Raw genomic sequence first — 12072 nt, 5'->3', positions numbered from 1 at the left:
GGGAAGAAGCACACAACCACAGAGAAAACTCTCATAATGCCCCCTTGGACTTAAATTATAACTTAAACTTAACAAGTTAATATCTTCACAATGGAGAGGAAAAAAAGTGAAAAAAATAAATAAATAAAAGCAAAATTTTACGCAGTTCTGCAGCCAGTATTCCATGATGTGGCCAGTTTAACGTGCTCAAACTGGGAAAAGGTTATCTTAAATTGTAGGCAATATATATTGTACTAAGGTTCTGTAGAAAACTGGGAAAATTAAAAATCTAATACATACAAGTATTGCGAAAAAGTTTTAGGTGGGTGTGAAAAAGAATACTGCAAAATAAAAAAGCTTTAAAAAATAGAAGCATTAAAAGGATATTTTTATCAGTGAATAAAACGTAATATGAACAAACAACAACAATTTCTTAAGGCCCTGTCACACGCAACAACATATCTAACGATATATCGCCGGGGTTACGGATTCTGTGACGCACATCTGGCATCGTTAGCAACATCGTTGCGTGTGACACCAACGAGCGACCGCTAACGATCAAAAATACTCATCTTATCGTTGATCGTTGACACGTCGTTCATTTTCAAAAAATCGTTGATTGTTGAGGTCGCAGGTTGCTCGTCGTTCCCAAGGCAGCACACATCGCTACGTGTGACACCTCGGAAACGACGAACTACAGCTTACCTGAGGCCACCGGCAATGAGGGAGGAAGGAGGTGGGCAGGATGTTACGGCTGCTCATCTCTGCCCCTCTGCTTCTATTGGGCGGCCGCTTAGTGACGCCGCTGTGACGTCACACGAACCGCCCCCTTAGAAAGGAGGCAGTTCGCCAGCAACAGCGACGTCGTTAGGCAGGTAAGTCCGTGTGACGGCTCCGAACGATATTGTGCGCCACGGGCAGTGATTTGCCCGTGACGTACAAACGACGGGGGCGGGTACGCTCGCAAACGATATCGCTAGCAATATTGCTGCGTGAGACGGGGCCTTAAATCAAATCAATATTTTGTATTTCTTGCTCTTTTTGAAAGCATTATTACCTTACAGCATTTTTTTACACACTTGCCTAAAACTTTTGGATGATACTTTACTTTTAAGCCACTCTTGATTTTAGTTCTACATGTAATTTCTCAAGCAATATCAGCCACCAACCAAGCAATTTAATGTGCTTGAAGGAACTTACCCTTGACTTTGTCCCCAGTCGCTGCGAACACACAAATGTGGATGATTTGGATCCGGAGAATAACCATCATGACAGCTGCAGTCACCTGTGGACACATGTAGAAATATAAGTACGTAAAGTTATATTATCAACCACCAGGGATGAAATTCTGGATATAAAATAGAAACAAGGATATACTTTTAGTATACAAAACGATAAAAATGTTGCCGTAAGCAATTTTGTTTTTTAATAAGGACACTTCTTTAGACATGTTATTATGGGGGTGATATGTTGCCAATAGTTTTTGTAACTGAATATTAAAGGGAACCTGTCACCAGGTTTTTCCCTTACTGTATAAGCTGCTGCCACCTCCTGTGAGTTCTTATATAGAGCATTCCAGAATACTGTATATAATAGCTCAGACTGCTCTGTATAACACAAAAAACACCTTTATAATACTCACCTGGGGGGCGGTCCGGTCCGATGGGTATCGCTGCTCTCGGTCCAGCGCTTCCACCATCTTGTACGATCTCCATCCTCCTTCCCAGCCCCATGTGCATGACACATCCTGTGTAATTCACAGAGAGGCCTCCATTTCGCTCCTGCGCATGCGCACTTTGATCTGCCCAGCTGAGAGCAGAGCAAAGCACTGTAGTGGGCATGCGCAGCCAGTCTTTGACATTTTCTCATGCCTGCACATTCCAGTACTTTGCTCTGCCCTACTAATTTACATTATATTAAACTATAGGTGAATAGACAGACATGAGGAAGGAGATGTAAAATTGTGTAGAACTATGGAAAACTTTGTGAGTGAATGTGATAAGTTTATGGTAGCAGTTTGGTAGCAGATGGGTAACCAGTGCAATGACTGGCACAGGGTGGAGGCATAAGTGTAGCTGCTGGAGAGAAATATAATTATGGCTGCTGCATTCAGGATAGATTAAAAAAGGGATAATTTAGTGAGATGAACACTGATGACTAGTGAGTTATTCATGTGAGAATGAATAAGAGCAACACTAATGGTCCTTCCAGCTTCAAAGACAAGAAATAGTCAGATTTTGGAGATGGTTTTGAGGTGCAGGTGACATTAGCAAGTGAGTAATTGGATATAGAGAATGAAGGAAAGATCTGAGTCAAATATAAATCTAAGAGAGCGGGCTTGCTGTATGAAAGTTCTGGTAGTACCATATATAGAAATGAAAATGTCGGATTTATTAAGTAGGTTATCCGATGGCGGAATCACAAGAAGTTCAATTTTGGAAAAATTCAGTTTTAGATGCAAAAGCCAATGGCTGATATTTTCTAGTATTATCAGGGTGATGTCAGGAGAAGGTGTGTATAACTGAGACTTTGACAGCATAGAAAAGATACTGAAAACCAAATGTGCTTATGGTATGTCCAATAGTGAGGGATTAGAGAGGGTAGAGGAGAAAAACTGCACAAAAAATACTGGGGAAGATTTATTATTGCAAATATGCAGTATGTCACATTTATTAAGTGTTTTATATTTTTATAGCTCACTTGACAGGAAATGGTTTATTGAAAAATTGATACATCAACAACTTTCCCTGTATGACACTGAATTCAGAAGCGAAGAGGTGCAGGGGGTTAACTGGATGACATACTAGTTATACTTATGCCTAGGGGTCCAGTAGGCAGCACCACTTAGTGATGGACAGGTATTTGACAGGTATATTTGTATGCACTATCATGCAGGAAAGATTATCAATCATCGAAAAGAACCACCCTCTGGACACTTATTAGGCATAAAAGGGTTGAGATTTGATTGAATTAAAGAGGTTTTCCACTGCTAATGTGATGACTAGAGTTGAGCGCGGTTCGCGGTTCGAGGTTCTCCAGTTCTAGGCTCGAGTGATTTTGGGGGCTGTTCGAGATCGAACTAGAACTCGAGCTTTTTTGCTAAAATTCGATAGTTCTAGATACGTTCGAGAACGGTTCTAGCGGCAAAAAGCAGGGCTTTTTACAGCTACAGTGTGCAGGAGCCATCGCTGGCAGCCTGCCAGAAGCTGGTAACCAAGATAAACATCGGGTATCCAACCAAAGCGCTTTGGTTAGTAACCCGATGTTTATCCTAGTTACGTGCAGGAAGCCCACACTTCCCCGCTCAGCTCACTCCGCCCCCTCCTGCCCGCGGCATGTACACACGTACACACACACACACACACACACACACACACACACACATGGTCCCGCTCGGCTTACCTGCGGTGATGAAGTCCCGCCATCCCGACCTCAGCGCTGTCACTGTCCTCCATGGCCGCCGCTTGTCACATCACCTCTCGCTTCCGACCCGAGACTGACTAGCGGTGACGTCACGGGCCTCTCGCGATACTTGGTGTGAAGGCGCCGGTCATTGAACTCAGTGACAGGGGCTGTCAGTGTGCTGGAGATCAGCGCAGGTAATGTACCTCGCTGCTGACAGCAGCACTTGTCATGCCCTGCAGTGACCTGGGCTGACCCATTGATGTTAGCTCAGGTCACTGCACTGCTCTCCCAGCCAATGGGGAACATCCTCCTCTTCATTGACTGGGACAGTGTGGATCGTCATGGCAACCCCTTGGATTACACCAGACCTGGATTTGTTTTTCATTCTAATAAATTGGTTAAAGAGGGAATGTTTTGGGGAGTGTTTTTTCAAATAAAAATGTGTTTGTCGTCTATTTTTTTTATTACTGACTGGGTTGGTGATGTCGGGTATCTGATAGACGCCTGACCTCACCAACCCCAGGGCTTGATGCCAGGTGACATTACACATCTGGTATTAACCCCATATATTACCCCGTTTGCCACTGCACCAGGGCGCGGGATGAGCTGGGGCGAAGCAGCAGGATTGGCGCATCTAATGGATGCGCCACTTCTGGGGCGGCTGCGGCCTGCTATTTTTAGGCTGGGGAGAGTCCAATAACCATGGACCTCCCTAGTCTGAGAATATCAGGCCCCAGCTGTCTGCTTTACCTTGGCTGGTGATCCAATTTTGGGGGACCCCTACGTGTTTTTTTTTTTTAATTATTTATTTAATTTAAAATAACAGCATGGGGTGCCCTCAGTTTTGGATTACCAGCCAAGGTGAGATTGCCAGCTGTGGTCTGCAGGCTGCAGCCGTCTGCTTTACCCTAGCTGGCTACAAAACTAGGGGGAACCCTACGTCATTTTTTTTTTCATTTTTTTGGCTAAATACAAAGCTAAGCACCCCTTAGTGCCACATGAAAGGCACCAAAGGGTGCTCCACTTTTTCTCCACTTTTTCTCCACTTTTTCTCCATTTTTTCTCCACTTTTTCTACATTTTGTCTCCACTTTTTCTACATTTTTTTCTACATTTTTTTCTCCACTTTTTCTCCACTTTTTCTCCACTTTTTCTCCACTTTTTCTAGATTTTTTCTCCACTTTTTCTCCACTTTTTCTCAACTTTTTCTCCATTTTTTTCTCCATTTTTTCTCCACTTTTTCTCCACGTTTTCTCCACTTTTTCTCCATTTTTTTCTCCATTTTTTCTCCACTTTTTCTCCACTTTTTCTCCACTTTTTCTACATTTTTTCTCCATTTTTTTCTCCACTTTTTCTCCACTTTTTCTCCACTTTTTCTCCACTTTTTCTACATTTTTTCTCCACTTTTTCTCCACTTTTTCTCCACTTTTTCTCCATTTTTTTCTCCATTTTTTCTCCACTTTTTCTCCACTTTTTCTCCACTTTTTCTCCACTTTTTCTAGATTTTTTCTCCACTTTTTCTCCACTTTTTCTACATTTTTTCTACATTTTTTTCTCCATTTTTTCTCCACTTTTTCTCCACTTTTTCTCCATTTTTTTCTCCATTTTTTCTCCACTTTTTCTCCACTTTTTCTACATTTTTTCTCCATTTTTTTCTCCACTTTTTCTCCACTTTTTCTCCACTTTTTCTCCATTTTTTTCTCCATTTTTTCTCCACTTTTTCTCCACTTTTTCTCCACTTTTTCTAGATTTTTTCTCCACTTTTTCTCCACTTTTTCTACATTTTTTCTCCATTTTTTTCTCCATTTTTTCTCCACTTTTTCTCCACTTTTTCTCCATTTTTTTCTCCATTTTTTCTCCACTTTTTCTCCACTTTTTCTCCACTTTTTCTCCACTTTTTCTACATTTTTTCTCCATTTTTTTCTCCACTTTTTCTCCAATTTTTCTCCATTTTTTTCTCCATTTTTTCTCCACTTTTTCTCCACTTTTTCTCCACTTTTTCTCCACTTTTTCTCCACTTTTTCTACATTTTTTCTCCATTTTTTTCTCCACTTTTTCTCCACTTTTTCTCCACTTTTTCACCACTTTTTCTACATTTTTTCTCCACTTTTTCTCCACTTTTTCTCCACTTTTTCTACATTTTTTTCTCCATTTTTTCCTCCACTTTTTCTCCACTTTTTCTCCATTTTTTTCTCCACTTTTTCTCCATTTTTTCTCCACTTTTTCTCCATTTTTTTCTCCACTTTTTCTCCACTTTTTCTCCACTTTTTCTCCATTTTTTCTCCACTTTTTCTCCACTTTTTCTCCATTTTTTTCTCCACTTTTTCTCCACTTTTTCTCCACTTTTTCTAGATTTTTTCTCCACTTTTTCTCCACTTTTTCTCCATTTTTTCTCCACTTTTTCTCCACTTTTTCTCCACTTTTTCTCCACTTTTTCTCCACTTTCTCTCCACTTTCTCTCCACTTTTTCTCCATTTTTTCTCCACTTTTTCTCCACTTTTTCTCCACTTTTTCTCCACTTTCTCTCCACTTTTTCTCCATTTTTTCTCCACTTTTTCTCCACTTTTTCTCCACTTTTTCTCCATTTTTTCTCCACTTTTTCTCTACTTTTTCTCCATTTTTTTCTCCATTTTTTCTCCACTTTTTCTCCACTTTTTCTCCACTTTTTCTACATTTTTTCTCCATTTTTTTCTCCACTTTTTCTCCACTTTTTCTCCACTTTTTCTCCACTTTTTCTACATTTTTTCTCCACTTTTTCTCCACTTTTTCTCCACTTTTTCTCCATTTTTTTCTCCACTTTTTCTCCACTTCTTATCCACTTTTTATCCATTTTTTTTCTCCACTTTTTCTCCACTTTTTATCCATTTTTTTCTCCACTTTTTCTCCACTTTTTCTCCACTTTTTCTCCACTTTTTATCCATTTTTTATCCACTTTTTCTCCACTTTTTCTCCACTTTTTCTCCACTTTTTCTCCATTTTTTCTCCACTTTTTCTCCACTTTTTCTCCACTTTTTCTCCGTTCTTTTTCTATGGTCAGTCTACCCATTAGCTCTGCCATGCATACTGTAGCTCTACACCTACTGCACATGTTACTTTATGATTGACATCTCTTTCGTACCAGAGCTGTCTAAGCCTACTCTGACCCCATATTTGTCATTACTATATTGTCCTTGTACTGTATTATGACATTTGTATCATGTGTTTCATTTCTTGCTGTGTTGCAATTTTTTTGCTGCATCCCAATTGTACCTCTACATTGTTCGAGTTTATGTTATTGTTCTCTCACTCTTATGTGAAACTGATTATTGTCATTTTTCATGATTACAAGCAGATAAGTCCAATCTGACGAAGGCTCAGGCCGAAACGTCATTTGTAACTTGTTTTGGACAAAAACATATATGCTTATGAAAAAATTTTTTTCTTAATACGGACCAATAAAGAGTGATTTTGCATTACTATCCGTTGTGACTTACTGACTTAGTCTGGGAGATTTAGAGTGCCGAGGTTACTCACTAATTTTATGTATTATTACCTCTGAGCACCTATATACCAGTGAGCAGAGCTTCCTCTACAGTAGTTCTCCTGATTAGGCATGCCCTTACCTCATGAGCAGGGCATTGCAGCTTTGGTAGCAACCATTACGACATGGACTCTGCTGCTGTGGACCCGGGGAGAGTGAGTGCAGATTCATTGCACCCACACTCCTCACATGAAGGGTCCGCACTCCTAGAAAATGGGGGATACGTTCCCTGAGTGTCTCCCCCCCCATATTCTAGACGGTCCAGAGTCGTCGTGGGACCCCTTTATTTTTTTTCTTACAATAAATTGGTGAAAGAGGAAATGTTTTGGGGACTGTTTTTTCAAATAAATTTCTTTTGTCGATTTTTTTTTTTTGTTAGTACTGACAGTTTATCATGTTGGGTATCTAATAGACGCCATGACATCACAAACTGCTGGGCTTGATCTCAGGTAACTTTACAGCTAGTATCAACCCGATTTATTACCCCGTTTGCCACTGCACCAGGGCACGGGATGAGCTGGGGTGAAGCGCCAGGATTGGCGCATCTAGTGGATGCGCCACGTCTGGGGTGCCTGCGGCCTGCTATTTTTAGGCTGTGAAGGCCCAATAACTATGGACCTTCCCACCCTGAGAATACCAGACCACAGCTGTCCGCTTTACCTTGGCTGGTGATCCAATTTGGGGGGGACCCTACTTTTATTGTGTAATTATTAATATTTATAAAATAATGATAAAAAAGAGCCTGGGGGGACCTCCACATTGGATCCCCAACCACGGTAAAGCTGCCAGCTGTGGTTTTCAGGCTACAGCCGTCTGCTTTACCCTAGCTGGCTATCAAAAATGGGGGGACCCAACGTCATTTTTTTTTTTTAACTATTTTTTAAATAGAAAAAATTAATGGGTTTCCCTGTATTTTGATTGCCAACCAAGGTAACGGCAGGCAGATGGGGGTAGCAACCCATAGCTGTCTGCTTTATCTGCTGAGAATCAAAAATACCGCGGAGCGCTACGTCATTTTTTTAAAGATTTATTTTTACAGCACTGTGATGTCCAGCAATCAAAATACAGGGAAGCCCATTTTATTTTTAGTTATTTAAATAAATAATTAAAAAAAATATATATGGGCTCCCGCTGCATTTTTTGTATTGCTAGCTAAGGGTAATCCAAGCAGCTACTGGCTGCTAACCCCCACTGCTTGGTGTTACCTTCACTGGCAATGGAAAATCCAGGGAAGCATTTTTTATTTTTTTTGCCAAAAAACTACAAAAAAAGGACGTGAGCTTCGCCATATTTTTGTATGCTAGCCAGGTATAGCAGGCAGGTGCTGGAAGAGTTGGATACAGCGCCAGAAGATGGCACTTCTATGAAAGTGCCATTTTCTGAGGCGGCTGCAGACTGCAATTCACAGCAGTGGGGCCCAGAAAGCTCAGGCCAACCTGTGCTGCGGATTCCAATCCCCAGCTGCCTAGTTGTACCTGGCTGGACACAAAAATGGGGCGAAGCCTACGTCATTTGTTTTCTAATTATTTCATGAAATTCATGAAATAATAAAAAAAGGGTTTCCCTTTATTTTTGGTTCCCAGCCGGGTACAAATAGGCAACTGGGGGTTGGGGGCAGCCGTACCTGCCTGCTGTACCTGGCTAGCATACAAAAATATGGCGAAGCCCACATAATTTTTTCAGGGGGCAAAAAACTTCTGCATACAGTCCTGGATGGAGTATGCTGAGCCTTGTAGTTCTGCAGCTGCTGTCTGTCTGTATGGAGAAGAGCAGACAGCAGCTGCAGAACTACAAGGCTCAGCATACTCCATCCAGGTCTGTATGCAGAATTTTTTTGCCCACCAAAAAAATGACGTGGGCTTCGCCATATTTTTGTATGCTAGCCAGGTACAGCAGGCAGCCACGGGCTGCCTCCAACCCCCAGTTGCCTATTTGTACCCGGCTGGGAACCAAAAATATAGGGAAGCCCGTTTTTTTTTAATTATTTCACTTATTTCATGAAATAATTAAAAAACAAATGACGTGGGCTTCGCCCCATTTTTGTGTCCAGCCGGGTACAACTAGGCAGCTGGGGATTGGAATCCGCAGCACAGGTTAGCCCGAGGTTTCTGGGCGCCTCTGCTGCGGATTTCAGTCCGCAGCCGTCCCAGAAAATGGCGCTCTCATAGAAGCGCCATCATCTGGTGCTGTATCCAACTCTTCCAACAGCCCTGGAGCCGGGTGGCTTGTTGGGTAATCATGAGTTAATACTGGCTTTGTTTTACTAGCCAGTATTAAGCCAGAGATTCTTAATGCCAGGCACGTTTGACCCGGCCATTAAGAATCTCCAATAAAGGGTTAAAAAAAAGACACCACACAGAGAAAAAATACTTTAATAGAAATAAATATACAGACACATTAGAGACTCCATCTTTATTACCCCCTGTCAGCCCTCCACGATCCTGCTCTTCTGTCTTCTTTCTTTCTAGTGTAGTAGTAGTGACGATTGTAGTGAGGATGAGGTTCACCAGCTCATCACTTGGGGCTGGGGAACTTCATCCTCAGTACAATCCTCACTAGTGTAGTAGTAGTGACGATTGTAGTGAGGATGAGGTTCACCAGCCCATCACTTGGGGCTGGGGAACCTCATCCTCAGTACAATCCTCACTAGTGTAGTAGTAGTGACGATTGTAGTGAGGATGAGGTTCACCAGCCCATCACTTGGGGCTGGGGAACCTCATCCTCACTACAATCCTCACTAGTGTAGTAGTAGTGACGATTGTAGTGAGGATGAGGTTCACCAGCCCATCACTTGGGGCTGGGGAACCTCATCCTCACTACAATCCTCACTACAATCGGGAAGCAGCGTGCAGCCTTCACTCCGTGAGTGATCAGTGCTGGCTGTCAGCGGTAACAGCGGTAACGCTGACAGACGCGTTACCATAGCAATGGTGCTCTCGGAGCTGCGGTTAGCGGTGACGTCACCGCTAACTGCATTGCTATGGCAACGGTGATCTCCGTTAATGACCGGCTGTGTCAGCCGGTCCCTAACGGAACGTGGAGTCGACCGTGTGCTAGAGCATGTCGCCGGTACACGGCGATACACATATGTGCGCCGTGTACCGGAGAGATGCACTCGCAGGTCCTACATGACGCGTCATAGTCATGTGACCAGTCTGTAGCCAATGAGATAATAGCCAAGTGACTGGTCACATGGCTATTTTGACGTCACGATAGGTCCTGCATCTCTGCTGGCAGTGCCGGTCACGGGAGGATTCAGCGATCATCGGATGGAATAGCGGCAGGAGACAGAGTGCAGAAGGGATCGCGGGGACCGGTAAGTGTTATGGCAATGTTTATTAACTGTTTGTGTACATGTATAATGCATTTTTATGTGTTTGTGATTGCCTCCCATTATAGCCTATAGGTTCGAGTTCGGTTCGTCGAACGTTCGACGAACCGAACTCGAACGGGACCCCCGTTCGGCGAACCGACCTCGAGCTGAACCGGGACCGGTTCGCTCATCTCTAGTGATGACCTTTCTTTTATCCCAACTCTTCCTAACTAATCCTTTCCTAATATACTCCTGGTATCTACTCTGCTCCTGTAAGCTTATCTCTAAGAGGCTCATAAATACCTTTATTGTTGTTGTAGCTTTGATCCTACTGGCTACAGACCAGAGTCGGACTAATTGAGCAGGGCACATCACTAGTGGGAACGGGGCTGTTGATCTGTGAGGGACAGCAGTCTGGACCAGGATCGCACTTCACTCTCCTCTCAGCCCCCACTAGTTCCCTACTCAGTTGGGCCGATTCCAGTTTGCAGCCGGAAGGATCACACTACAACATCAATAAAGGTATTTGCGAAGCTCTTAGATATAAGCTTACAGGAGCAGAGTAGATAGCAGAAGTATATTAGGAAATTGTTAGTTAGGAAGAGTTAGGATAAAAGAAAGCGGATTACATTAGTAATGGAAAACCTCTTTAAGTTCTATGTTTGTTACCACAAATGTTTAAAGGGGCTTCAATGTGAAGTTTCACTTGAAGCAGAGTCATTATGATGATGTGCTTTACATATAATTAATACAAAGGACCGGCACTCCAAATCTTCTGAAATATTTTTGTAGTTTATTCCATCATAATATACAGGTGTAAATACGCGTTTCGGCTAATAGTGAGCCTTTTTCTCATCTATAGATGTGAAAAAGGCTCACTATTAGCCGAAACGCGTATTTACGCCTGTATATTATGATGGAATAAACTACAAAAATATTTCAGAAGATTTGGAGTGCCGGTCCTTTGTATTAATTATACTGTGGATGCCTTCCTTGGACACGTGCACCTTGAAGGATTGTGTGCCGCCTTGAACTTCTCTTTCTGTGCTTTACATATAGGGGTGGCATTCAATGCACCAAGCACACATTATTCTATGTGTTCCAAAATATATCAATCCAGTGCTAACAAGTACAGCACATATTCCTGCTCTGAAGAGCTTTAGCTTAAACCTCTGCTGTGACATTTATAGAAGATTGCTCTCTGATTCTAAAAACATGTAGGCACTCACCACAGGAATCATGAAAACTCAATTCCTGTTCATATAGTAGAAAAAATTAATAATAATAATAAGGGGACATTGTTACTTTATGGGACCAATTGGGAACATTATTACTGTATGGAAACAATAGGGGGACATTACTGGACGTGACCAATAATGAAACATTATTACTGTATAGGACCAATAGGGGACATTATTACTGTATGGGACCAATAGGGGGACATTATTACTGTATGGGACCAATAGGGGGACATTATTACTGTATGGGGGCAATAACTGGGGACACAATGGAGGATATTAATAATAAATAATATTGATAAATAGTGTGTACTATGAATAAATAACTGAATAAATAATAATACTACTAATAATAATAATAATAATTATCCCCATTGTGTCCCAAAGATTCATAATTATTAATTTATGGATTATACTAATATACAGTAATATAATTAATAAAATGTGGCATTTAGGTAATGTAGGCGAGATGTAGGAGAGATGAGCGAATATATAGAATTGAATTCTATTAAAATTTTACAGACATCTGCATTCGTCAAAATGCTGGGTTTTTGGGGGGTAATTCGCTTCTAAGCATTTTTGTGAAAGATACAGGGCCATGAAAAATTACCAAAAAGG

At 41.7% G+C, this 12072-nt stretch overlaps 1 protein-coding gene across 1 annotated transcript in view; it reads right to left on the bottom strand.

Annotated features, from left to right (window-relative positions):
* ASTN2 (astrotactin 2) overlaps nucleotides 1–12072 on the bottom strand; it is a 935497-nt gene that overhangs the window by 489631 nt on the left and 433794 nt on the right. The window contains exon 7 of the mRNA XM_075324083.1: nucleotides 1180–1264. Within this exon, the coding sequence (XP_075180198.1) occupies nucleotides 1180–1264 (85 nt within the window). The remainder of the gene's footprint in view (nucleotides 1–1179; nucleotides 1265–12072) is intronic.

This window comes from Anomaloglossus baeobatrachus, chromosome 9 (assembly GCF_048569485.1).
Source record: "Anomaloglossus baeobatrachus isolate aAnoBae1 chromosome 9, aAnoBae1.hap1, whole genome shotgun sequence".
In the NCBI taxonomy this organism is placed as follows: Eukaryota; Metazoa; Chordata; class Amphibia; order Anura; family Aromobatidae; genus Anomaloglossus; species Anomaloglossus baeobatrachus.
The sequence above is the reverse complement of the archived record's forward strand: the minus strand, read 5'-3'. Positions and strand labels throughout refer to the sequence as shown.